Below are 27679 nucleotides of genomic sequence, written 5' to 3' on the forward strand. Positions count from 1 at the left end.
TTAGGATGTTTACTTTTCAGGGTTATAAATGTATTGAGAAAAACAACAGATTTTATAATTTGAGTACTGATGACAGCTAAGGAAAGAGAGGTGAGGCAGGACAGAGGCAGAATGAGCCCCAGTAAAACAAATGAAGAATCAAAGAGCAGAATATCAAGAAACCAAGCAAAATGTGAGTTCCAAATTCACAGGAAATGGTAAAAAGAAGTGAGAGTTGAGGAAAAACCCAGAATCTGAAAAAGACCAAGAGAGTGGTGACCTTCACATTCCTCAGCTAGGATCCTGCCTTCCTGCCTAATTCCTTTTCCACATTGGAATCCTCCCTCAGGACAGGAAATACACCTTTCCAAAGAATCTGCTTGTCTAAGTTCTTCCTCTTCACTTATTTTCTTTGGTAGATTCCTGGGTTTGTTTGTGCCCTTTGTATTTCCAGATATTCTTATTTAGATTCTTCCTAAATGTGAAGAAAATTTTAGGATATCTTCTTCTTCAGGGTTCTCAGAAGAGTTCTGTAGGTGTTACCAATATTCATAGGCTGAAGTTACCAACCAAATACTGCTGTAGTGTATGTAAGTAAACATGGAAAATTGACTCTGATAGACTCCACCCAACCAGCTAAGGAAAAGCAGACCCTAAGAGAGTTAGTAGCTGAAAGGTAAACTTTAATGAGTATATCTTTCTATTGACCAGTCAGTGAATGCTTCCTTCTTTCTCTCATAATTAGATCTTGATCCTTTTCCGCCTGAGGAACGTCCCGAGGTCAGAGTGAAAGAAGGAAAAGGAATGGTGCTTCTCTGTGATCCTCCATACCATTTCCCAGGTAATCTTATTTTCTATATAACTGTAAGTATCTATGAAATGAAATGAAATGAAATGAAATGGGCAAGTTTTATCTTCTTACCAAGCACGGTACCTTTGTAATTAAATTAGACTTAATATTTGCATAACCTTAAAATGTATCATGTACTAGTGGTTATAGATGCTTTCTTCCTTGGCTCTAATCACTTGGCCTTAATTGCAAAGATCTATGATCATTTCTATTTATAAACAATATATACTGCTCACAAAAATTAGGGAATATAGCCTGACCTGTGGTGGCGCAGTGGATAAAGCGTCAACCTGGAAATGCTGAGGTCGCCGGTTCGAAACCCTGGGCTTGCCTGGTCAAGGCACATATGGGAGTTGATGCTTCCAGCTCCTCCCCCCTTTCTCTCTCTCTGTCTCTCCTCTCTCTCTCTCTCTCTCTCTCTGTTTCTCCCTCTCCTCTCTAAAATGAATAAATAAAGAAAAATTAAAAAAAAAAAAAAAAGAAATACCTTTAAAAAAAAAAAAAAATTAGGGAATATTTTATCATTTCATATTTATTTTGAAGTATCCCCTTATTTTTGTGAGCAGTATATATGTTGGCTTATGTTTACATTAATATTTCTGCCACATTGGAGAAAACATGATAGATTTTTCTACAAATTATTTCTGAAATAGAATGGTCCTGAAGAATGATATATAGTCAATCATTTTATTAAGAATTTAACATCTACAATATACTGGAAACTGTAATTAAACATAAGAAAGGATTAAAGACATAATAAATATTAATTTCATCAGGAGCACCAATCCATAAGATTAATTATCCAATTTAGAAAGGGGATAAATTAAGTGTCATCTGTTACAAGAATTAACTTTTGAATACAGTAATTTTCAGTAATTTGATATGGCTAAAATAGAAACGAATGAAATGCTAGCAAAAAAATGAACTCTTTGTATAGCTTTGTAAAGCCAGCAGCCAGGGCCGGAGCCACTATCAAAGCAGCCTGGACCATGCAGGTTCGCATTGGATTCGGACAGTCGGTAAAGAAACAACGGAGCCAAAAGCTGATGGGCTGTCATCTTTAATTCTAGCTTGCACTCGGCGGGCAAGTAAAAACACACACTGGGCTCCAAAACCCACTCACATTCAGTGCTCACAAAGCTACTGACTTATCCGAGTTTCCTAGAATCAACGGTTTCTAGCTCACCAGACTTATTCACCTCTGTTCCCCATCTCCTTTCTTCTCCAGCATCAAACTGCACAAACTGGCCTCTCACTCAATACTCCGCCATCTTGGCTGCTTCTCCTGACCACATGGCCTCTTTCTGCTCTCTGCTCTGCTCCCTCTGCTCTCTCATGCTAATCATCCCAGGAACCAAGAGAGCAAGCTCCCGTTCTGCCCCTATTTTATAGTGTAGAAATCCAAACCTTTAATCCAATATACAAAATAGGGAAGTCTCTAATACAAAGTCACTTCTCTGAGGCATGATTGGATTTTACCGCCCCACATCAAAAAGGGTGGGACAGGCTTAATCCCAAAACCAAGCCCTAGGCTACAAGGATTCTGCCTGCCTTTAGCCCACCCCCAACACACATTAATATCACCTGGGCAATAGCCTCCACATGGGCAGCGTCATCTTTAACAAAATGAGCATAATATATTTTATCTGCCCAACAAGCTTCAATAATCTTCATTTGTTTTATTTATCAAATATCTGGAAATAATATATAAATACCACTTTTGTACACTGAAAAACTATTTTGTATTTTTTGTATTCTTATAGTCTAAGATTATGTCATAAATTTGACTAAATATTTTCATAGAGAATTAATAATAAGCTGTTATAAATAATTTTGTGTATAATATGTTAATCTGGTATATATATATATATATAAAATTCCAATTATACATAAATTCTGATTCTTATATATAAAATATTGGTATTTGTCTCCTATTAGCTATAAGAAAGACTATTAACTGCTAAATCTAGGAGGAATGTATAGGTTCAAAATGTTATTACCATTTTCAATGACAGATTAGTTCTTTTCTTTAAAGAATTACCAAAACTATGAAAAAAAATTCCTCATCTTTATAGTCTTTTCTACAGAGTAAATGAGCATAAGCATAAATAGCCAATGACTGTATTTGACCATGTTCAACACTAAATGGATAGACTTCATTCAATTACTTATTTACTCAACAAATCTCATATGAGCACTTGTTATGTATCAGGAACTGTTCATAGTATATCAGCAGTTTATAAATAAGCTCTAGGGAGAAAAGATTATGTAGGGAATGGTGGAGAAGAAGTGTTGAAGAAATAGCTGAATTTTTAAAGAGGACATTACTGAGAAGATAACTTTGAATAAAGACCTGAAGGAAATGAAGAAGGTAACAGGGCAGATGTATGAGGGGAGGCCGTGCCAGGCGTGTGCCACAGCACAGACAAAGAACTGTGGAGGAAGAACAGGTAAGCCAAGATGGCTGAAACAAAGTGATTGAGATAGTGGATAGTAAGAAATAAAGTCAGAGAGATGCAAGAGCTATATCACATAGAATCTCATAATTCATAGACATTATATCAGCTTTTACTGTGAGATTTGTATTGGAGAACTTTGAGCAGAGGAGTTACAAGATATTAAGTTATAGAAAGATGAGTCTGGCTGCTGTTTTAAGAAAAGACTCAGGGTGAAACCAGACCCGTTAAGGAAAATTGCAATAAAATGAGCAACATATGATGGACCAGGGTATTAGCAGTGAAGGTATAAAGAAGTGGTCAATATTAAAGTTCTGTTTTGAGGGAAAAGGCAAGTGGACTGGCTGGTAGACTTTATATAACATCTGAGAAACACAGGAGTCAAGGATGGCATCAAAGTTTTTTAAATAAGCTCTTGAGAGAATGGAGTCTCCTTTACCTGGAGTAATAGGTGTAGACAGGTTAAGTGTGACATGCTTGTTTAGCTTTCTAATGGAGATGTAAAAAGTTGGGAGTTCTATATGGGAGTGATGCCCAGTGGCAACTTTTGAGCTGGAAATACCAGTTTGTGATTCAGAATTATATAAACTGTTTCCAAGGCTGTAGGACTGCATGTGATTACCTAAGGAATTAGTATAGATAGAAAGGGGGAAGAAGTTGTCCAAGGAATGGGCTTTGAGAATTTTCTGAGAGAAGCCTTGCATTCAGACTCTGTAGCCTGTTAATTATTGTGCTGAATTTCAGGGACAAAAACAAGGTTGCAAATATTTAAGTCAAATGAGTTCATTACTTCTTCATCCTGATAAAGATAAATATCCATTTGCATGTGTGGGTAGGGAGTGAGAGTGAGTGGGTGAAGCAGCCGGATACTAAGTTGGTCTTTTAGCTAAATCCAAGACATGGGATTAATCACACACTAGAATCTGAGCAGTTCTTTATCTTCTTCTCTTATGTTATGAACAGATTATGATCTCTTTAAGCATTAGGAATGCTCAATTAAAAGATAAGAATGGATTTATACTTCAGAACCATTGTGTGTGTGAGTGTGTACGTTTTTACTATCTCCATACCATAAATCCTTCCTCCTAAAAGCCGTTATATTAAGGTTTGTGCTTTGTTGTTTAGAACTTCATCGGTTGAAGGTGAAAAGGAACCAGCCTTTGGGCTTTGAACCTCAAAGATGATTATTATGCTACTACTTGTAGTTGTCAAGCTCTGTTGCTCTAGCTGCTGATCTGGTAACCAGACTCAGTTCACACTGTGTAAGTCAGTTTAGGCATATCTACGTCTTAGTTTCTTCATTTAACATTTGGTGATACCTCTTGTGCCACCTACTTCACAGAGCTTGTTATGAGTTTCAATAGTAATAAAGTATTTTAAATGGTAAAATAGATATATAATTTTACTGGATTAATAGGAAAGTACATACAATTTAGTTAGTACATTTAATATCTGAATTCTTTATTATTAAAGTGAATAAAGAGCATCTGACTATACTAAAGATTTTTTGTTCACAATGATATAAATGTCTCTCCCGTTGATGCACAGAAAAAAGATTCAGGGGGAAAGTCTCGTCTTTCACGATCCATTACATTTTCTATGGATTTGGATGTTCTACTGCTTCCTGTCAAGGAGAAAACTTTCATTTGGATTAGCTTACTTATCAAGAATAATTAAAAAAAAACAGAATTATTACTCAAAAGTATATCATTACAAATGTCTATTTAATTTTATAACATTTGTTACCCAATGATTGCCTAGCACCTAGTACAGAGTAAGTGCTCAACAATTATTTGAGGAATGAGGAAGTGAAAAGGTAAAAAAGTGTGTTTGTTAATCAATGGATGTGTGATGCTTGCAATTTTACTAAGAGGTATATTTACCTGTTGATTAAATAGCAGTCAATAATTCATGAATATGTTAGACCTCTTAAACTCCTCAACCCTAGAAAAGTGAAAACATAATGCTTTGTTTCTGGATGATTATTTATAAGTATAACCATCAGAAATTGAGTTAACACATCTCACAAAATATAAATCATGTATGTGTATATTTAGAGAGAGAATAAAAAAATTTTTCATCATTCAAAGGGTGGATCTTATCATTAACATATGAAATACCTAATAACAGACATAGGTGTGAATTTTTAAGTGAATAGGAAAGTGAGAATAGTCTTTGAGAAATAATTCCGGGCATGTTGAATATTTTCTTTAAAGAAGTCTAATATAATAAAAAGGTCAGCAGACAGGAAAGGGGGAGCACTGTAGAGATACATGAGCCCACAGTATTACTTGGTATATATTGTTTCTAAACAAGTTTAATGTATATTTTACTATGGGTATCAAAGCGCTAATTAGAAGCAATAGGGATTTTATTGACAGAGGTAAATTATGTTCTATTGAGGTCAATTAAGTAAGAAAGCTCAAACATCTTCTAAAAAGTCTGCAAGTTATTCATCCAGGAAATACTAAAGTACTTCAGTTGTATTTCAGGGAAAAATACATATTATTTAGGAAGGTTAGATAAGTGATGTATTGCAAAGTAATACAATGAAACTAGCCAAATGCCCTGTAGTTGCCCCAAACAAATTTCTCCTGTTCTAGGTAGATACACACTCTTTTGAGGCAAAGGAAAGAAATCTCAGACATTGATCAATAAAAACAACATTTCTAAAACAGGTGCTGGCACTTACTCTACCTTAAAAAATAATTTTATGATAATTTATTTTTTAAGCCAGTCAACCAGTGCTATGAATAAAACAGGTAGTATTGGCTTTTATGGAGGTGATTAAATTTACCATCAGCATGAGGTGGGGAAAGAGAGATAAAAAGATCATTAAGTCCCTGTGAGAACTGGGTCAGAGCTTAGCTCTTGATTGCCAAAAATGAGCCTTATTCTTTAATCGGAGAGGCAAGGAAGCTACCACACCAATCTTGCAACAGTTTTTGTGTAGTGGGGTGGAGAGGGTGGTTAGAAAGTCACTTCTGCCTCCCTATGGTTGGATGGCCTTGGGTAAGTCAGTTAACCTAGTTAAACCTCAGTGTCCCTGTTTGAAAATGGCAATAGCAATTGTCTACATTTGTTTTAATGAGAAATAAGAGTGTCTAATGTGTTACAATTATTATTTTGTCCAGGTGAATGGCTTATCAGTAGGCTAAATTTTATTAGATAAATTTATATTATTGATGTTACAAGTTCCATCAGGGAAAATACTACATCTGTCTTATTTAGCAATATATAAATTATCCTCAGTATGTATTAAATAAGTAAAGTGAAGAATCCATGCTGGGCATTAAAAAGCCAGACCAATTGCTTATATAGTCCAAGATGTAAGTTCTTACAAACATCATCACAATAATATCACTGACCTACCTTTTGTCCCTTAAAAGTTTAAATATTAAAACATTATTTCATTCCTCTTTACACATCTGTTATAAGTGGAACACAAAACAAAATCTTAAGTTTTGGAGAAATTGAATAACACAGTGATTAAATAGACTGACCAAAGTTAAAGTTAGCCCTAAGAATTAAAATGTAGGTCTCAAAATTTATATAACTATGGAGTTTTCTGAATGCATTTTGCATGTCATGTCTTTAAAACACTGTAAAATCAGTAAGATGTTCTATCCACTGAGGAACCCAGCCAGGGCAACCTTACAACATCTTACTGACACTTCAAGGTTATGAGTTTGATCACTGGTCTGGACACATGCAAGAAGTAATCAATGAGGGCACAACTAAATGGATCAATTAAGTGGAACAACTACTTGATGCTTCTTTCTCTTTCTCTAATAAATGGAAAATTAAACAAATAAAACAAAACATTGTAAGGTTAAGGAAAACATTTTTTTCTGTATAAAAGTCTATATTTTTCCTTACCTTTTTGATATTTTGGAATTTAATTGTAACCAGAAATAATGACAAAAATATTAAGTTATGTTTTTAAGTGAAAATAGAAAAAAATGATTTCACAAATCAGACATATTTCCAGTATGTTTTAATTTGTCCTATATATCATTTTATTATTTTTTTTAATTTTTAAATTTTATTTAGAAAATTAACAGGATGACATTGATCAATAACAGTACGTAGTTTTCAGGTAAACATTTGTATAGCATTTGAACTTTTGATTATTTTGTATACCCATCACCCAAAGTCAAATTCTTTGTTAAGTTTATTCCTAAGTACTTTGTTGTTTTGTTGTTGCAGTTATAAAAGAAATTATTTTTTTGAGTTCCTTTTCTGAAGTTTCATTGTTTGAGTATAGAAAAGCAATAGACTTTTGTATCCTGTGACTTTATTGTATTGGTTTATTGTTTCTAATAGTTTTTTGGTGGAGTCTTTGGGGATGGAGTATATATATTATATATAGTATCATGCCATCTGCAAAAAGTGATACCTTTACTTTTTCTTTCTTGATATAAATGCCTTTTTTTTTTTTTTTTATAATTTTATTTTTTTAATGGGGTGACATCAATAAATCAGGATACATATATTCAAAGATAACAAGTCCAGGTTATCTTGTCGTTCAATTATGTTGCATACCCACCACCCAAAGTCAGACTGTCCTCTGTCACCTTCTATCTTGTTTTCTTTGTGCCCCTCCCACCCCCTATCCCTCTCCCATTCCCCCCTCCCCCCCGTAACCACCACACTCTTATCAATGTCTCTTAGTTTCACTATTATGTCCCACCTACGTATGGAATAATACAGTTCCTGTTTTTTTCTGATTTACTTATTTCGCTTCGTATCATGTTATCAAGATCCCACCATTTTGCTGTAAATGTTCCGATGTCATCATTTCTTATGGCTGAGTAGTATTCCATAGTGTATATGTGCCACATCTTCTTTATCCAGTCATCTATTGATGGGCTTTTTGGTTGTTTCCATGTCCTGGCCACTGTGAACAATGCTGTAATAAACATGGGGCTGCATGTGTATTTACGTATCAATGTTTCTGAGTTTTGGGGATATATACCCAGTAGAGGGATTGCTGGGTCATAAGGTAGTTCTATTTTCAGTTTTTTGAGGAACCACCATACTTTCTTCCATAATGGTTGTACTACTTTACATTCCCACCAACAGTGTATGAGGGTTCCTTTTTCTCCACAGCCTCTCCAACATTTGCTATTACCTGACTTGCTAATAACAGCTAAACGAACAGGTGTGAGGTGGTATCTCATTGCAGTTTTGATTTGCATTTCTCTAATAGCTAAAGAAGATGAGCATCTTTTCATATATCTGTTGGCCATTTGTATTTCTTCCTGGGAGAAGTGTCTATTCATATCCTCTTCCCATTTTTTTATTGGATTGTTTGTTTGTTTGTTGTTGAGTTTTATGAGTTCTTTGTATATTTTGGATATTAGGCCCTTATCTGAGCTGTTGTTTGAAAATATCATTTCCCATTTAGTTGGCTTTCTGTTTATTTTGTTATCAGTTTCCCTTGCTGAGCAAAAACTTCTTAGTCTGATGTAGTCCCATTCATTAATTTTTGCCTTCACTTCTCTTGCCATTGGAGTCAAATTCATAAAATGCTCTTTAAAACCCAGGTCCATGAGTTGAGTACCTATGTCTTCTTCTATGTACTTAATTGTTTCAGGTCTTATGTTTAGATCTTTGATCCATTTTGAGTTAATTTTTGTACAGGGGGAGAGACTGTAGTCCAGTTTCATTCTTTTGCATGTGGCTTTCCAGTTTTCCCAGCACCATTTATTGAAGAGGCTTTCTTTTCTCCATTGTGTGTTGTTGGCCCCTTTATCAAAAATTATTTGACTATATATATGTGGTTTTATTTCTGGACTTTCTATTCTGTTCCATTGGTCTGAGTGTCTATTTTTCTGCCAATACCATGCTGTTTTGATTGTCGTGGCCCTATAATAGAGTTTGAAGTCAGGTATTGTTATGCCCCCAGCTTCATTCTTTTTCTTTAGGATTGCTTTGACTATTCGGGGTTTTTTATAGTTCCATATAAATCTGATGATTTTTTGCTCTATTTCTTTAAAAAATGTCATTGGAATTTTGATGGGAATTGCATTAAATTTGTATATTGCTTTGGGTAATATAGCCATCTTGATTATATTTATTCTTCCTAGCCAAGAACAAGGTATATTCTTCCATCTCATTATATCTTTTTCGATTTCCCTTAACAATGGTTTATAGTTTTCATTATATAAGTCCTTTACATTCTTTGTTATGTTTATTCCTAAGTATTTTATTTTTTTTGTTGCAATCGTGAAGGGGATTATTCTTTTGAGTTCCTTCTCAGTTGTTTCATTGTTGGCATATAGAAAGGCTATTGACTTCTGTATGTTAATTTTGTATCCTGCGACCTTACTGTATTGGCTTATTGTTTCTAGTAGTCTTTTTGTGGATTCTTTGGGGTTTTCGATGTATAGGATCATATCATCTGCAAAAAGTGATACCTTTACTTCTTCTTTTCCGATATGGATGCCTTTTATTTCTTTGTCTTGTCTGATTGCTGTGGCGAGAACCTCTAGTACCACATTAAATAAGAGTGGAGAGAGTGGACAAGCCTGTCTTATTCCTGATTTAAGGGGGAAAGCCTTCAGTTTAGTGCCATTTAATATGATGTTAGCTGATGGTTTATCATATATGGCCTTTATCATGTTGAGATATTTTCCTTCTATACCCATTTTGTTGAGAGTCTTAAACATAAAATTGTGTTGTATTTTATCAAAAGCCTTTTCTGCATCTATTGATAAGATCATGTGGTTTTTGTTCTTTGTTTTGTTGATATGGTGTATTACATTAACCGTTTTACGTATGTTGAACCATCCTTGAGATTCTGGGATGAATCCCACTTGATCATGATGTATTATTTTTTTAATATGTTGTTGTATTCGATTTGCTAGTATTTTGTTTAGTATTTTAGCATCTGTATTCATTAGAGATATTGGTCTGTAGTTTTCTTTTTTTGTGCCATCCTTGCCTGGTTTTGGTATGAGGGTTATGTTGGCCTCATAAAATGTGTTTGGAAGTATTGCTTCTTCTTCAATTTTTTGGAAGACTTTGAGTAGAATAGGAACCAAGTCTTCTTTGAATGTTTGATAAAATTCGCTGGTATAGCCGTCAGGGCCTGGACTTTTATTTTTGGGGAGGTTTTTAATGGTTTTTTCTATTTCTTCTCTACTGATAGGTCTGTTTAGGCTTTCTGCTTCTTCTTGACTCAGTCTAGGAAGGTTGTATTGTTCTAGGAATTTATCCATTTCTTCTAGGTTGTTGAATTTAGTGGCATAAAGTTTTTCATAGTATTCTACAATAATTCTTTGTATATCTACGGTGTCCGTGGTGATTTCTCCTCTTTCATTTTGTATTTTGTTTATATGAGTTCTTTCTCTTTTTTCCTTGGTAAGTCTTGCCAAGGGTTTGTCAATTTTGTTGATCTTTTCAAAGAACCAGCTCCTTGTTCTATTAATTTTTTCTATAGTTTTTCTGTTCTCTAATTCATTTATTTCTGCTCTGATTTTTATTATCTCCTTTCTTCGGCTGGTTTTGGGATGTCTTTGTTCTTCTTTTTCTAGTTCCTTAAGGTGGGAAGTTAAGTGGTTCACTTGGGCTCTCTCTTGTTTGTTCATATATGCCTGAAGCGATATGAACTTCCCTCTTATCACTGCTTTTGCTGCATCCCATAGATTCTGATATGTCGTATTGTCATTTTCATTAGTCTGTATATATCTTTTGATCTCTGCACTTATTTCTTCTTTGACCCATTCATTTTTTAAAAGTATGTTGTTTAGTTTCCACATTTTTGTGGGATTTTTTTCCTCTTTTTTGCAGTTGAATTCTAGTTTCAAGGCTTTATGATCAGAAAATATGCTTGGTACAACTTCAATTTTTCTGAATTTGCTGATATTGTTTTTGTGGCCCAACATATGGTCAATCCTTGAGAATGATCCATGTACACTGGAGAAAAATGTATACTCAGTCACTTTGGGATGAAATGTCCTGTAGATGTCTATCATATCCAGGTGCTCTAGTGTTTTGTTTAAGGTCACTATGTCTTTGTTGATTCTCTGTTTGGATGACCGATCTAGAGCCGTCAGCGGTGTATTGAGGTCTCCAAGTATGATTGTATTTTTGTCAGTTTTTGTTTTAAGATCAATAAGTAGCTGTCTTATATATTTTGGTGCTCCTTGGTTTGGTGCATATATATTAAGAATTGTTATGTCTTCTTGATTCAGTGTCCCCTTAGCCATTATGAAATGGCCATTTTTGTCTCTAAGTACTTTTCTTGTCTTGTAGTCAGCATTATCCGATATGAGTATTGCTACACCTGCTTTTTTTTGGATGTTATTTGCTTGGAGTATTGTTTTCCAGCCTTTCACTTTCAATTTGTTTTTATCCTTGTTACTTAGATGAGTTTCCTGTAGGCAGCATACAGTTGGATTTTCTTTTTTAATCCATTCTGCTACTCTGTGCCTTTTTATTGGTGAGTTTAATCCATTTACATTTAGTGTAATTATTGATACTTGTGAGTTCCCTATTGCCATTTTATATCTTGCTTCCTGTTAGTTTTGTGTCTTGTTTGATCCTTCTCTTTCGTTTTTCTATCTTTTGTTTTTATTTGGTTGTATTCCATACATCTTTCCTCTGTTGCTATCTTTTTTATCTCATGTGCTTCTGTGGTGGTTTTTTCAATGGTGGTTACCTTTGAGTAATGAAAAGGGTCCCTACCCTGTTCATTGTAGTGAACTATTTTGTGAGTACTTTTGCACTCCATCGTCCTTTGCTACTGTTAATCTCCGTCTCTCCCCCTCTTTCTTTTTGTTGTTGTCACAGTTTAAATTTGGTTTTATTGTGTTCTTCTTGGAGCTTTTACTTGTGGCTCTGTTTTTTTTTGTTCTTTGTATCTGATTGGAGAACCCCCTTTAGTAATTCCTGGAGTGGGGGTTTTCTGATGATAAATTCCCTCATCTTTTCTGTATCTGTGAATGTTTTTATTTCTCCTTCGTTTTTGAAGGATAGCTTTGATGGGTATAGTATTCGTGGCTGAAAGTTCCTCTCTTTCAGGACTTTAAATATTGGGGTCCACTCTCTTCTAGCTTGTAGAGTTTCTGCTGAGAAATCTGATGATAATCTAATGGGCCTTCCTTTATATGTTGTATTCTTCTTTTCCCTGGCTGCCTTGAGAATTTTTTCTTTGCTGTTGGTTTGTGTCAATTTCATTATGATATGCCTTGGAGTAGGTTTGTTGGGGTTAAGAAAACTTGGAGTTCTGTTTGCTTCTTGAACTTGAGGCTTTAGTTCTTTCCACAGGCTTGGGAAGTTCTCATCAATTATTTGTTTAAGTATGTTCTCCATTCCATTTTCTCTCTCTTCTCCCTCTGATATACCTATTATTCTTATGTTATTCTTTTTGATGGAGTCAGATAATTCTTGTAGGGCTATCTCATTTTTTTTAATTTTTGAGTCTCTTTCTTCTTCTCTCTGTTGTGCCTCAAGTTGCTTGTCTTCTATTTCACTAATCCTCTCTTCTATCTGACCTGTTCTATTAGCTAAGCTTGTTACTTCGTTTTTCAGCTCGTGAATTGAGTTTTTCATCTCTGTTTGATTTGTTTTTATAGTTTCAATTTCCTTGGACATATATTCTTTGTGTTCATGGAGTTGTTTTCTGAGCTCCCTATATTGCCTTTCTGTGTTTTCTTGTATATCTCGGAGGATTTTTAGGATTTCTATCTTGAATTCTCTGTCATTTAGCTCCAAGGTTTCCAATATATTAAATTTTTTCTCCATAGATTTTTCCTCATCTAGCTGTGTTACCTCTCTTTCTTTTGTATCCATGATATTCGATTTTCTCTTTCTTAATGGCATCTAAGGGTGGTTTTGTTGATAGTATTAATGAGATTTAATAAAGAATAAAAAGTTAAAAAAAATAAAAAAATAACAAATCGAAAAGAGTTGTTTTTTTAAAAAAAAATTAATAATGAAATAAAGAAAAATAAAATAAAATAAAAATTTTTTAAAAAAGGAAATTATTCCCCCCCTCTTTTTTTCCTCTCCTTTCCTCTCCCCTCTTTCTTGAGAAAATCTTGTGGTGGACTGTGAGTTATAACAAACAATGCCTGTGATGGAGGGCCTGAATTGGGGAAAAGTAATAAAGGGGCAAAAAAGAGAGAAAGAAAAAAAAAAAAAAAAAAAAAAAAAAAAAAGGGAAAAAAAAAAGAAAAAAGAAAAAAAAAAGGGCGTATGGACCCACAGAAAGCAAATAAGGAAAAATTTGGGTCAAGAATAAAATGATTTGCTTTTAGGTGTTGGTTTTCTAAGAGTTATGATGAGAGGAATAAGAGGAAAATGGAAAAATGGGGGGACAAATTAAAAACTTACTATTGTATTTAGTGGAACAAGAACTAGATAATATGGAGAGCCAGGGATGGGAGCACTGCTAGTGAGTTAAAAAGGTGAAGTAAAAACCCCCCAAAATGCCACAAACATAGGTTTGAGTCCCAGATAAGATAATTTGTTTGTTATTGAGGTTTGAATGAGAGGAGATGTAAAGGAGAAAGGAAGAAACTAATATAGAAGGAGAAAAGAAAGAGAGAGAGAGAAAAAAAGAGGGAACCACTAAAAGAAGAAAAAAGAAAGGAGAGAGAGAGAGAGAGTTAAGGGTTTTGGAGTGCAACCCTCATAGAGAGAAAGGAAGAGAAGAGAAATGATAATGGGAGATGTAACACTTATGGGTAGTGTAGTTCAAGGAGAGGAGAGAGTAAGACCGGTAGAGAGTTAATCGGCCAAATTGGAGGAGGAAAAAAAAGTCTCAAGAATGAAGATAAGAGAAACAAACGAACAAATATAATAAAATGGGATAGGTTATAAAGTCTGCAGATTATTCTTGATTTTGAGAGGTTATCTTCTTGCTTTTTCTTTTCTCTCCCTCTTCCTGGTTGGTGACTCTGTACCCCGGGTTCTGCCCCTTTGGCACGCTCAGGTAGAGGTTTGCAGTTGATAAGTCTCTATGGCAATGTCATGTATTGTGCTTTATTCTCGTTGGGAGTCGAGGCTCATTAGCATTTATAGGCTCCGACAGTGAGAGAGTCCGTGTTCCTGGAGCCTTTCTCCTAGTCTTTCCTTCCTCAATTAGTAGCCTGATAGTCCAGGTATGGGGTTGCTGCTGCCTCTGCCTGGATAGTAAGAGGCTCAAATTGCTGGCAACTCCCCACTCTATTTCCACTCAGCACAGGGCTCTGGGTAAGGCTCAGACAGTCAGAGCTGCTAGCATAATCAGGCGGGCTTTCCGCCCACTCGAAGACCTCTGGCTCTGCCACTCTATCCGGTAACACAAGCGGGCGCCCACTTCCGGGGCGCTTGGAGGAAACTCTCACTCACTGTCTGCAACCAGGATATCCGGCCAGCAGTCTCACGCTCTGAGTGAAACCCCCAACCGCAGGGAAAAGTTGCAGCGTTGGAATTGAGTCTCGCTCCGTCCCCGTGTGCGGCTTTTGCAAGGCGCTGGGGTGGCCCGAGATTCCGCTTTGGCCCACACAAAGGCCCCTGACTCTGCCCCTCTGTGCGATAACACGGGCGCGCACTGCCGAGGCACTCGGAGGAATCGCTCACTCCTTATCTGCGCGCGCACACCAGGATATGAGGTCGGCCGCGGTTCCCTCTGAGTGAAACAGCCTCCAGCACGGAAAATCTCCACCATTGGGATTAGTTCTCACTCCCTCCCGTGCGTGGCTTTCCCAGGGCGCTGGGGCTGCCCAGAGACTCTGCCCTCAGCCCACAGAAAGGCCTCTGACCCTGCCTCTCCGTGGGGCAACACGGGCACCCACTTCCGCGGCTTAGGAAGAAATCTCTCTTCCACTAACTGCGCACCGACCAGGAGACCGGGTAAAATGGCCGCTCCGCTTGTCTTTCTTTGTTTGGGTTTGGCGCGAGTGTTAGCTTGTATTGCCTGGGTTGCCACAGGATCAGATTTTCCTCGGCTTGGATCTCTGAGCCACAGCCTGGTTTGGCCGTTTTTGCTGCGGGGGCCTGGATCTATTCACCCCCTTTGCCCGCCTCAGTTTCTATATTCACAGTTACCAGAGAAAGCCGCCCTGTTTAGGTTAGTGAGGAAGGCGGAGCATTTCTTACTCCCTATTTCCTTCGGGGTTTGGTTATATATTTAGCCAATTTTTCACTCAATCATACCTTTGGGTGTATTGCGAAGAATCTGGAAGCTCCAAGTATAGGTTTTTCTGTTTCTGGTTGAAGATCTTGTTGAGTTTTGGGGGAGATTTATCGGTATCGCTTCCTACTCCGCCATTACTCTGACGTCATCTCTATAAATGCCTTTTATTTCTTTCTCTTGTCTGATCGCTCTGGCTAATACTTCGAGAACTATGTTGAATAAGACTGGAGGGAGTAAGCAGCCTTGTCTCGTCCCTGATTATAGAGGAAAAAAAGCCTTACTTTTTTCCCCATTTAGTATGATATTAGCTGTCAGATGGCCTTTATTACGTTGAGGTATTTTCCTTCTATTCCATTTTTATTGAGTGTTTTAAACATAAAGGGATATTGTATCTTATCAAGTGCCTTTTCTGCATCTATTGATAAGATCATATGATTTTTGTTCTTTGTTTTGTTGATGGGGTATATCACATTGATTGATTTCTGTATGTTGAACCATCTTTGTGCTCCTGGAATGAATCCCACTTGATCATGATGTATTATTTTTTTAATGTATTGAAGTATTCAATTTGCTAATATTCTGTTTAGGATTTTTGCATCTCTATTCATTAGAGATATTGGTGTGCAGTTTTCTTTTTTTGTTGTCCTTGCCAGGTTTTGGTATGAGGGTTATGTTGGCCTCATAAAATGTGTTAGGATGTGTTGCTTCTATTTTTTTAGAAGACTTCAAGAAGGATAGGTACCAAATATTCTTTGAATGTTTGGTAGAATTCACTAGTATAGCCATCTGATTCTGGACTTTTATTTTTTGGGAAGGTTTTTGATAGTTGTTTCTACTTCCTCCCTGCTTATAGGTTTATTTAGGTTTCCCACTTCTTCATGACTCAGTCTAGGAAGATTGTTTAGTTCTAGGAATTTATCCATTTCCTTTACATTGTTGAATTGGTGACATATAATCTTTCATAATATTCTACTATGATCCTTTGTATATCTATGATGTCTGTGGTAATTTCTCTTCTTTCATTTCAGATTTTGTTTATATGAGTCGTTCCTCTTTTTTTCGTAGTCTAGCCGGTGGTTTGTCGATTTTATTGATCTTTTCAAAGAACCAGCTCTTTGCTATATTACTTTTTTCTATAGTTTTTTTGTTCTCTATTTCATTTAGTTCTGTTCTACTTTTAACTATTTCTTTTCTTCTGCTGATTTTGGGCTGCCTTTGTTCTTCTTTTTCTAGTTCCTTAAGGTGTGATATTAGGTTGTTTACTTGGTATGACTCTTGTTTCTTTATATAAGCCTGTAATGTTATAAACTTCCCTCTTACTACTACTTTTTCTGCATCTCAGAAATTTTGGTATGTCTTGTTGTTATTTTCATTTGTCTGTACATATCTTTTGATCTCTGCTTTTATTTTTTCTTTGATACAGTCATTTTTTAGAAGTATGTTGTTTAATTTCCACATTTTTATGGGTTTCTTTACTTTTTTTTTTATAGTTGAATTTTAGTTTCAAAGCCTTATGGTCATAAAATATGCTTGGTATAATTTCAATCTTCCTGAATTTATTGATGTTAGTTTTTTGGCCCAACAGATGATCTATCCTTGAGAATTTTCCATGTGCACTGGAAAAGAACATATAGTTTGATGTTTTGGAATGAAATATCCTATAAATGTTTATTATGTCCATTTGGTCCAGAGTGTCATTTAAGGCCAATATTTCTTTATTTCTTTCTTTATTTTTTTTATTTTTCTGAAGTTGGAAATGGGGAGGCAGTCAGACAGACTCCCACATGCGCCTGACCGGGATCCACCTGGCATGCCCACCGGGGAGTGATGCTCTACCCATCTGGGGCGCTGCTCTGTTGCATCCAGAGCCATTCTAGCACCCGAGGCAGAGGCCATAGAGCCATCCTCAGCACCTGGGCCAACTTTGCTCCAATGGAGCCTTGGCTGCGGGAGGGGAAGAGAGAGACAGAGAGGAAGGAGAGGGGGAGGGGTGGAGAAGCACTGGGCACTTCTCCTGTGTGCCCTGGCCAGGAATCAAACCCCGGACTCCTGCGTGCCAGGCCGACGCTCTACCACTGAGCCAACCGGCCAGGGCCTAAGGCCAATATTTTTTTATTGATTTTCTATTTGGATGATCTATCTAAAACTGTCAATGGTATGCTGAAATCTCTAAATAAGATTCTGTTTTTGTCTGCTTCTATTTTTAGCTCAGTTAGTAGATAGATGTCTTATATATTTTGGTGCTCCCTGTTTTTATGCTTATAAAATAAGAAGTGTTGTCTTCTTAAAACATTGTCCCCTTTATCATTATGAAATGTCCATCTTTGTCTCTGGTTACTTTTGTTGTCTTGAAGTCAATATTGTCAGATATGAGAATGGCTACACCTGCTTTTCTTTCTATATTATTTGCTTGAAGAATTGTTTTCCAACCTTTTACTTTGAATCTACTTTTGTCCTTGCAGCTTAAATGTGTCTCTTGAAGGCATCATATAGTTGGGTTTTGCTTTTAGATATAATCTGCTACTCTGTGCCTCTTTATTGGAGAGTTCAGTCCATTTACATTTAAGGTACTTATTGACATTTGAGGATTTCTTATAGTCACTTTATGTTTTGGTGTCTGGTAGCTCTGTGTCTCGTTTGGTTCTTCTCTTTTTTTTCTGTCCGTTGTTTTTGTTTGATGGTATTCCATACTTATTTCCCTTGTTTTGTCTTTTTTTAAGCTGAATTTCAATAGTGACTTTTTTGTGGGTGGTTACATTAGGTTATTAAAAGAAAAATGTTCATATGTACAAGAGTCCTTTGTCTTATGAGTGCTCCTGCACTCCATCCTCCTTTGCTGATGTAGATATTTATCCTCTCCCCTTTTATGTTACTGTTGTTACATATTATCCTTGTTGTTATTGTGACCTTCTTGGAGCTTTTGCTTGTAGTTTTGATATGTTTTGTTCTTTTTATTTGGTCAAGTAACCCCCTTGAGTATTTTCTGCAGTGGGGATTTTCTGCTAATAAATTCCCTCAGCTTCTGTATGTCTATAAAATATTTTATTGCTCTTTCATATTTGAAGGATAACTTTAATGGATATAGTATTCTTGGCTGGTAATTCTTCTCTTTCAATACTTTAATGTTTGGTTCACTCTTTTCAGGCTTGTAGAGTTTCTGCTGAGAAGTCTGATGATAAACTAATGAGCTTCTCTTTATATGTTATGTTCTTCTTTTTCCTAGCTGCCTTGGAGACTCTTTCTTTGTCATTGATTTTTAACAATTTTATTACGATGTGCCTTGGAGTAGGTCTGTGTTGGTTCTGGTAACTCAGCATTCTGTTTGCTTCTTGGATTCAAGGCTCTAACTCTTTTCATAGGCTTGGGAAGTTCTCATCAATTATTTGTTTGAATAGGCTGTCTATTCCCTTCTCTCTCTTCTTCTTTTTCTGATTTACCCATTATTCTTATGTTGCTCTTTCTGATAGAGCTAGATAATTCTTGTAGAGCTCTCTCGGTTTTGTTTTGTTTTTTTAATTTGTGAGTCTCACTCCTCTTCTCTCTATAGCATCTCTAGTTGCCTATCTTCGATATTACTGATTCTTTCCTCTATCTGACTTGTTCTATTAGCTAAACTTTCTACTTCAGTTTTTAATTCATGTATTGAGTACTTCATCTCTGTTTTTAAAGTTTCAGTCTCCTTGGTGAGGTAAATGTTTGATTCCTTTTGTTTTGTGATCTCTTTAAGTTGCCTGCCTATTGGTGTCTTCTCACATCTCGTTGAGTATTTTCAGAGCTTCAATATTGAATTCTCTATCATGTAATTCCAAGGTTTCCATGTAATTGAGTTTGTTTTCAGGAGATTTTTAATTTTCTTTCTGAACTATGTCTTTGTCTTATGTAGCCATGGTATCCAATTTCTTTTTCCTTGATGGCATTTGAGTATGGTATTGTTAAGAACCCTAACAACAACAAAAAAAACTTTAGTTCATTCAATGCATGAATCATTCAGGTGCACCTGTGAGCCCAGCTGGGGTTTCTTTGCTATATTATAGTTGTTCAATTTGTTGAAATTTCAAGTGGAGAGATCAGGAGTATCTCTCATGCCACCATTACTCTGATGTCATCTCCTGTCCTATGATATCATTTTAAAGCAAAGATTCTATGGCAACTCTTGACCAATTCCAATAACCCAATTTTGGCAATTTAAGCTGTCCCCTAAGTCTCTTCCTATCTTTATTCTTCTGTGAGTTTTACATGACTCTAAATCAGCATAAAGATAACTGATAAAATAATAGAATTATTCATAAATATAAGTGTCTGAAGAGATACATACTAATTGGAGAATAATGGTGGTTTAATATTCTTTCTCTTTTAAATTTATCTGTATTTTCTATTTATTTTTACAATACAAGTGTACTGCTTCTTTCATTAAAAAGTTAAGATTAAAAATGAGAATAATGTAATCATATTCATTTACTTCCCTGATATTGTAAATTGCTGGAGACAATTAAATAGCTAATCTAGGTAGGATAGCCTGGACTATTTTCCCAAGAAATTCTTGTAATATTTCATAGTCAGCTTCTTTTTATACTACCTTTGGCTTCTTTACCAGTCACCTTGGACTTCCTCAAGCAGAAGGGTTGTGTGCCATAATTATTGTATTTTGAAAAGATCTTGACCTTCCACCATCTCACATCTAAAATCTCATTCAACTTGACACAAGACATCCCCTCTTATAATCTTTCTAGTGGCAGCTGTCTTTACATGCTCATGATGTTTTAAAATAAATCAACATTTTGTGACTAAGAAGTATACAGTGCCCATAGTTTCCTCTTGTGCATGACTCCTTGTGAGTCATTCTTCAAAGCAAGAAGAGGAGATAGAAATAGAAAACTGTATGAAAATCAGCAAATTAATGAGGAAATTTAACTTTTGGCCACAGCAGCCAGTATGTTCAGCCAATGAAATGTCCTGTGGTTAAGAGTTACCATATGATCTACCTCCTAATATTTTAGAAAACCAGTAACATTCATTTCTCTGTTCTGTGGTTTTTACTTTTTAATGTGGCCAGAAAGGTTATATAAACTCATTTCTAAGTCTATAATTTAAGATAGGAATACAAAAACAAGGAAGATATAAAACCACAGTATGGTTAGTAATGTTGATTTTATTTTTTAAATGCAGTGGAGAAGGTGGGTCATGAGTTTTGAATGATCTGACTTGGACTAAAAAATCCCAATTCTACTTAACAGTCAGTCATAAAATTCTAAGCAAGACATTTAACCTCTCTGAGTTTCATTTAGTATTTAGTCCATCAGTGAAATAGAACTATACTAGTAGTCCATGAAATAATAGAGAGAGACAGAGAAAAATAATTGCTTAGCAATATCCATATATTTACTCAAACAATAGTAGCTTTACAAAATTTGCACTGTTTGTCTTGGCCTACTTTCAACATATGCTCTGTTCTATAATAGCTGAGATTAAATTATGCACTGGCTTAATACTAGGAAACTAAGTCTTTGCTATTGGATAAGAACTTAATAATTAGTAGACAATACTTTCTTTTCTAGATGATCTTAGCTACCGCTGGCTTCTAAATGAATTTCCTGTATTTATCACAATGGATAAACGAAGATTTGTCTCTCAGACAAATGGCAATCTCTATATTGCGAATGTTGAGGCATCAGACAAAGGCAATTATTCCTGCTTTGTATCCAGCCCTTCTATTACAAAGAGTGTATTCAGCAAGTTTATCCCACTCATTCCACTACCTGAACGTAAGTATTTTATTTGTTATATTCTGTTTTTGCAAGGTTGTCTGCTTATGGAATACTTATAGTAAGGAAAAGAAATATCTGGTGGGGGGAAGAGCCTGCTGCACAGTCAGGGCCAACAGAGAGTGCACACTTTGACAGTGTGGGTTATTCTTTAGCTCTTTTAGTAGAGGTGATTTACATCATAAAAGAACCCTAAGATAGCAGAGTTCCGACCAATTGCCTCTAGTTCAGGGAATGAATGCAAAGGACTGATTCATTATCCAAAAACCAGGATATTAATTAAAAGGGGAATCACTGGCATCTGCTTATTTTCTTGGCCATGCCCACTTCTTAGTAAGTTTATAATAAGGAGAACAAATGAGATTAAAAACTATATAATTGCAGAATCAGGAAAAAAGACAATTGGATTAATTTGATATTTTAGAAGAACCAGTTACATGAAGTATATCAGTATATGAATTGCCTTTCTGATATAAGTAATTAGCATATGTATTACTACTGTGGCACCATATGCTATAACCACTGTTATACTTGACTGCCCTTTCCCCAGGCTCCAATTAAACTACCTTCCTTTTTTTATTTCTAATGGGCCACCTCATGAGAAAATCAGATCACAATATATGTAGTTGCTTCCCTCATAAATTGTTTTTCTCTCAGGCATGCTGCTACACCCATATCACAGAGTTCAAGCTTCTCAGGAAATACTGATTTAATTGTTGACAGATTTAGGTTTGTTTCCTGCCTCAGCCCTTAACTAGGGTATGATAACAGGAAAAACCTCATTATGTCACGATCATTCTCTTTTTATTACTCTCCTCAAGATAGTGTTCATGTGGTTGGTTGGTTGGTTGGTTGGTATTCAATGAATATCTTTTGACTTCCTGGCTCCTTTTTCTTTCCCCCATTCTAGCTAGTACTGTTGACATAAGAAATGTCCAAAAATATAAGAGTTTATTTGAGACAAACTGATGATATATGCTATCATCAGGGAACAAGATCTCAAATATCCCAGAAAATAACAGTTTTGAAGTTTCTTTTATGCATTTAAGATTAGGACTGGAACATAAAGAAGATTACATGAAGGTGGAAGGAAGTAAGGACAGATTGAATTACAGGATCAAGAGATTATATGCTTTCTTAAGGGTGGTTAAGCTTCCAGGATTATTACTTCTGACATCTCAAAAGTGTGTTAACTTAAATGCACAAGAACAATGGACAGGGCTTGCTTAAAAACCTCTCACTGAAAAAGGTGTAGGCATGGGCATGACTATCCACCATGACCTGCCCATTTTAGAACTCATAATCTGATCACTCTGTGAGGTTACTTTCCATAGAACCCCTTTTTTTTCCTTCCATATTAGATGCCCTCACTCACTATTTCACTGAGTTAAAAAGAACCATGAACTAAAAACTTTTTTAAATGTTCTTTTTTATTCCTCGCCAGAAATTCTGCACTTCCATTTATTTCTTACTTTCTAAATTGGTGGAAAAACTGTTTCTCCTCCTGTTTAAGCTAATAACTCCAATTGCCCTGATTCATTTCATTTATTTCATCCATTCATTTCATCCATTTCATTTATTTCATCCATTCATTTCATCCATTTCATTTATTTAGGGACGTTGTCCCTACATCATTTACTTTCTTTTCTGAATCTTCAAACTCTCCTCCGCTCTTTTCCCTCTGTGTATTCTTTTGTATTCAATGTGAGCAGTCTTCAGTGATCAAAGCAATGTTGAATCCAAAGGAAATTTTTCAGTTTGATTCTGTATGAGCTGCTGACACTGTTGGTCTCTTCAGTGTCTGTCTTGAGCTCTCTTTTCTTTGCCTACTTTCCCTGACTCCTTCTGCTCATTCTTCGTCTCCCAGTTGCCTCTCTGACAAATTCTATGCAGTATCCTTTCGCAGATCTTCCTCTTATATTCCTCTTTTATCTTTTTCTGGATATTCTCACCCATTTACACCTTTAAACAGCAGTCCTATGCAGATAGATGGCCCCCAGCTTACATTTCCAAGACTTTTCCCCATGTTTAGAGTCTTTAATTCTACCTGCCTCTTGGACCTTTCATCCAGAAATTTCTCAAGGATATTCTGCTCAAAGTATTCCAAACATACCTGTTGTCTTCTCTCTAAACCTCTTCTAGTGTTCTTATCTCATTTAGCATTTTAAATCAACTTCTTTCCTTCTCTCCTTTGAGGACAGTGAGCTCAGTGGTTCCCAACTACTATGTAAGCACTTGGAAGTCTAATGAAAATATGGAACCCAAGGATGCGATCCAGGACTCTGCAGGTTCCACGAGCATCCCAGGCCATTCTGATGAATTAAATATTTAATCTACACTTTGAAAAAAAATATTGACCCCAGAGTCAGACCTCTTGATTCTGCCTCTAAAACACAACTCGGATATGTTCTTCCTCTTTGTTCCTACTGTGACTGGCCTAGACCCGACCCTCATCTGATTTTCTGAATTTATGAAACAGCCTCCCTTAGCTCTCTGACTCTTTTCTGTATTTCTCTTCTCCATGCTTCGTCTTTTAAAAAGCCAGCAAGGTCTTCTACATAAACAAAAGGTAAGATTCATATTACTTCTCTTACCAAAACCCGTTGATAGTTACCACTGAAAAAAATTAGTTTCAAAATATTTAATATCACTGTTATAAGCCCTCTAGATTGTAGGTTCAAATTCATCTGCAATTGCATTTGAATTTCCAGAGTTCTTTTTTTTTTTAATTTTGTGCACATGCCTGGAATTTTGTTATAATATGCAATTTCCTCAACCTGTACTAGTCTAGTCCAGCCTTTCTTTCTTGAAATTCCCATAGACACTTCCTTCTAATAATCTTTCTTGTCTGTAACATTTTTAGATCATTTATTTAAATTTTGGCTTATATTTCATATCATTGTATATCTCTTTGTTTCTTTAGCACATTCACATGTGATCCTAAACAATATATTTAGCCTTTCTGAGCCTATCTCTTCTCCTAAAGGGAATAATATATCTGTTAGGACTGATACGTTACATAAATTAAATCAAGTACCAGTATTGATGATTATAGTGATGTCTGAATAGACACTTTTCTTCTTTCTCTTTTTCCTTCCCTCTTTTCCACTTATTTCCCTTTTGCCTTATACTCCATAGATAGTTCTTTCTCTTTTTTTCTATTTTTTCTTCTATCCTTCTTTCCTCTTTCTTTCTCCCTCATTTTATTCTTCTCTTTATCTTCCAAAGTTCCTTATAACAATTGGCACAATGTTTTACATATATATTTGAAGTTCCCTAAAGACTTCTTAAAAATTTTTTAGTGAGTTAAATCAGATTGATTTACATAGCTGTCAGAATGAACCAATATGATTTATAAAATTTATACTATATACATAATATGCATAAATCAATAAATCTATGTATTGGACATGATCAGGTATTTTTCAAGACCTGTATAGAGAAAAGCCATCTATATTGAATCAATTCTAATCCTAAAAAAAAAAAAACGCATAGTATTTAAAAAACCCCACTATTCTGCTAATTAATTCATTATGTTTTTGTTTTTCTTAATATTAGGTTCAACAAAACCATATCCTGCTGATATTGTAGTTCAGTTCAAGGATATATACGCATTGATGGGCCAAAATGTGACTTTAGAATGTTTTGCACTTGGCAAGTAAGTATAAGGAGTTTTCATTAATCCATATATAGAAATACATTAATTTTTGTCCCGTGTTTAGGAAGTAAATGATGTGAATGTTTAGCTATAAGCATAAACATAAGATTGCCTCATCAGCATTTTGAACCCTTAGCTCTTGTATCTACTATTTAAAGTCCTGTTCCTGACATCCGGTGGCGGAAGGTCCTGGAACCAATGCCAAGCACTGCTGAGATGAGCACGTCTGGGGCTGTCCTGAAGATCTTCAATATTCAGCTAGAAGATGAAGGCACATATGAATGTGAGGCTGAAAACATTAGGGGAAAGGATAAACACCAGGCAAGAATTTATGTTCAAGGTATATATATATATTTTTTTTTATAAATTTCATTAATATTCTAGTTACAGCCATTTCCATACTTAAAAACTAGTATATAATGATTAATGTTTTAACAACAGTGACATACACGCACATATAATACATTATGAAATATCTGTCTTATGTTTAAGTAAGTCACACATAGGAGTCACATGTATCTGTGATCAATCATTATCATTCAGCCATAGACCCTGTCAAGTCACTCATCTCTCTGCTTTGTCTTGCTACCTTTGCAAAGGGAAGCCCTGGGAAAATCTGGCTCTCTGCCTCTCAGTGCCTGAACCCAGGAACTCAAATATGACTTGAGATAAACATGCTAATTAATTCATTTTAAGTTATTCATCACTAATTTTAAGTGAACCCTTAGTGTTACCCAGCAATTATCCTACATTTCCCCGGATCCACTTGCTCTCTCTTTTAGGTGAACATTTCATGCCTTCATGATTTTCTTCAATCCTATAGCACCTCCCCCTCCAACCTTGCTCTCAGCTGGTGACTTTCTATTTTGCAGAAAAAATAGAAGTTCATTAGAACTTCCACATTCTCCCACCCTACATCTACCCAATACCTGCACCTCTACCCATATCTCTTATTATAATACATTCAGCTGTTAGCTAAGGCCAACACCTCTATTTGTGTACTAGAGTCTACCCTTCTTATTTATTTAAGGTTATTGTCCCAGAAGTCACCATTCCTTACAACATTAAGCAATTTTCCCTCTTCACTAGATCATTCCCATCAGTGTATAGTGGCTCTTGTTTTTCCTTCTTTAAAATATTCAGTATAACTCTGGCTACTGCCCCATTTTCTTCTTGTCTCCCCTAAACAAATAATAAAAATGTTGACAGATTTGTCTATACTCTCTAAAAATGGTGCCTCCAATATTTCCTCTCTTAAATGCACTCTATACTCTGCTTTGTTTTTATCTCCACTTTTCCATTGAAACCATTTTTTTGTGTGTGATTATTGATAACTTCTATGTTGCCAAAGCTGATGATCAATTCTCAGTTGTGTCTTTCCTGCTTGGACAACAGCAGTTGCCATAATCAATCCTCCCCTCTTTCATGTTTCACTGTCAGTCCGTCCCATCGGGAGCCCACACTTTGTTAATGTCCGCATACACCACTCTCATCCTTCTCCTAACTCCAGGCCCTTCTAACATTGGGCAATCAGGGTTTGGTTTTTGAACTTCTTTTCTATTTCAGTCACAAAACTCTGACCCAGACATACGCTCTGTCCAGTTTCTAGACCTTATAGATCAGTTTTAATTTAACACATTAAGAGATCTACCTTCCAGGTTTTCAGCAGAGTAGCTATCTTAGCTGTCTACTATGTAATTCCTTAGAAGAATCAAGGTGATGGAGCAGATATTTATAGGAGGCAATTTAAGGGAACTGCTATTTCTCCTTTACTAATGAGGCAGGCAAAGTCGCATCTTTTGGTCTAATCAAACAAGCAGAAGTTTACATAATAAAGTCATATATAAGCTGTATCAGCTGGTTCAATTATTTATTCTCATTTTATTTTTTAATGCGAAATCTCTATGTCACCTGTGTGAGGCGGAGGCAGGAATGGTGTTGGCATTTTGTTTTATGTATAGCCAAGATTGTATACAAAATAAAATCTCTATCAATTAATGCAATATATTATCAATATTCATTTAAAAATTATCTTTATAAGCTACAGGCAGAAAGTAATGATAAGTGAAAAATATACCGAATCATATTGCATGTACTATAAAAACTATATGTACATATACACACATGATGTTGATAGATCTCAGTGAAATTATAAAATGTTTTCTGTACTTTTTTATACACATTTAATACTTTATATAAATATATTTATTATTTTGATCATAAAATGAATATAGTTAAAGTTATTTTTAAAGAAAAGTAAATAAAATACTATTCTCTACTTAGGTTTCTTTTCTATTTACTTTCTTTTTTCTTTCTTTTTTTTTTTTTTTTTGGTATTTTTGTATTTTTCTGAAGTTGGAAATGGGGAGGCAGTCAGACTCCTGCGTGCGCCCGACCGGGATCCTCCCGGCATGCCCACCAGGGGGCGATGCTCTGCCCATCTAGGGCATTGCTCTGTTGCATCCAGAGCCATTCTAGCACCTGACGTAGAGGCCATAGAGCCATCCTCAGTGCCCGGGCCATCTTTGCTCCAATGGAGCCTTGGCTGTGGGAGGGGAAGAGAGAGACAGAGAGGAAGGAGAGGAGGAGGGTTGGAGAAGCAGATGGGCACTTCTCCTGTGTGCCCTGGCCAGGAATCGAACCTGGGACTCCTGCATGCCAGGCCGATGCTCTACCACTGAGCAAACCGGCCAGGGCTCTATTTACTTTCTTTCAAAGCTCACATATTGACTTTATGAAACACACAAAGGATAATGAAAGGTGGTATTTCTACTCAAGATTATGATGAATGTTGAGACTTATATTTGACATTTATAATGTTCTTTACTTTTTCACATTTTATAT

General features: G+C 35.8%; 1 protein-coding gene across 4 annotated transcripts in view; it reads left to right on the forward strand.

Moving 5' to 3' along the window:
* CNTN1 (contactin 1) overlaps positions 1 to 27679 on the forward strand; it is a 388569-nt gene that overhangs the window by 222920 nt on the left and 137970 nt on the right. For all 4 annotated transcript variants that reach the window (XM_066258119.1, XM_066258117.1, XM_066258121.1 and 1 more), the window contains 4 exons: positions 725 to 820; positions 20971 to 21177; positions 24736 to 24835; positions 24994 to 25175. In XM_066258119.1, the coding sequence (XP_066114216.1) occupies positions 725 to 820; positions 20971 to 21177; positions 24736 to 24835; positions 24994 to 25175 (585 nt within the window). The remainder of the gene's footprint in view (positions 1 to 724; positions 821 to 20970; positions 21178 to 24735; positions 24836 to 24993; positions 25176 to 27679) is intronic.

This window comes from Saccopteryx bilineata, chromosome 2 (genome assembly GCF_036850765.1).
Source record: "Saccopteryx bilineata isolate mSacBil1 chromosome 2, mSacBil1_pri_phased_curated, whole genome shotgun sequence".
In the NCBI taxonomy this organism is placed as follows: Eukaryota; Metazoa; Chordata; class Mammalia; order Chiroptera; family Emballonuridae; genus Saccopteryx; species Saccopteryx bilineata.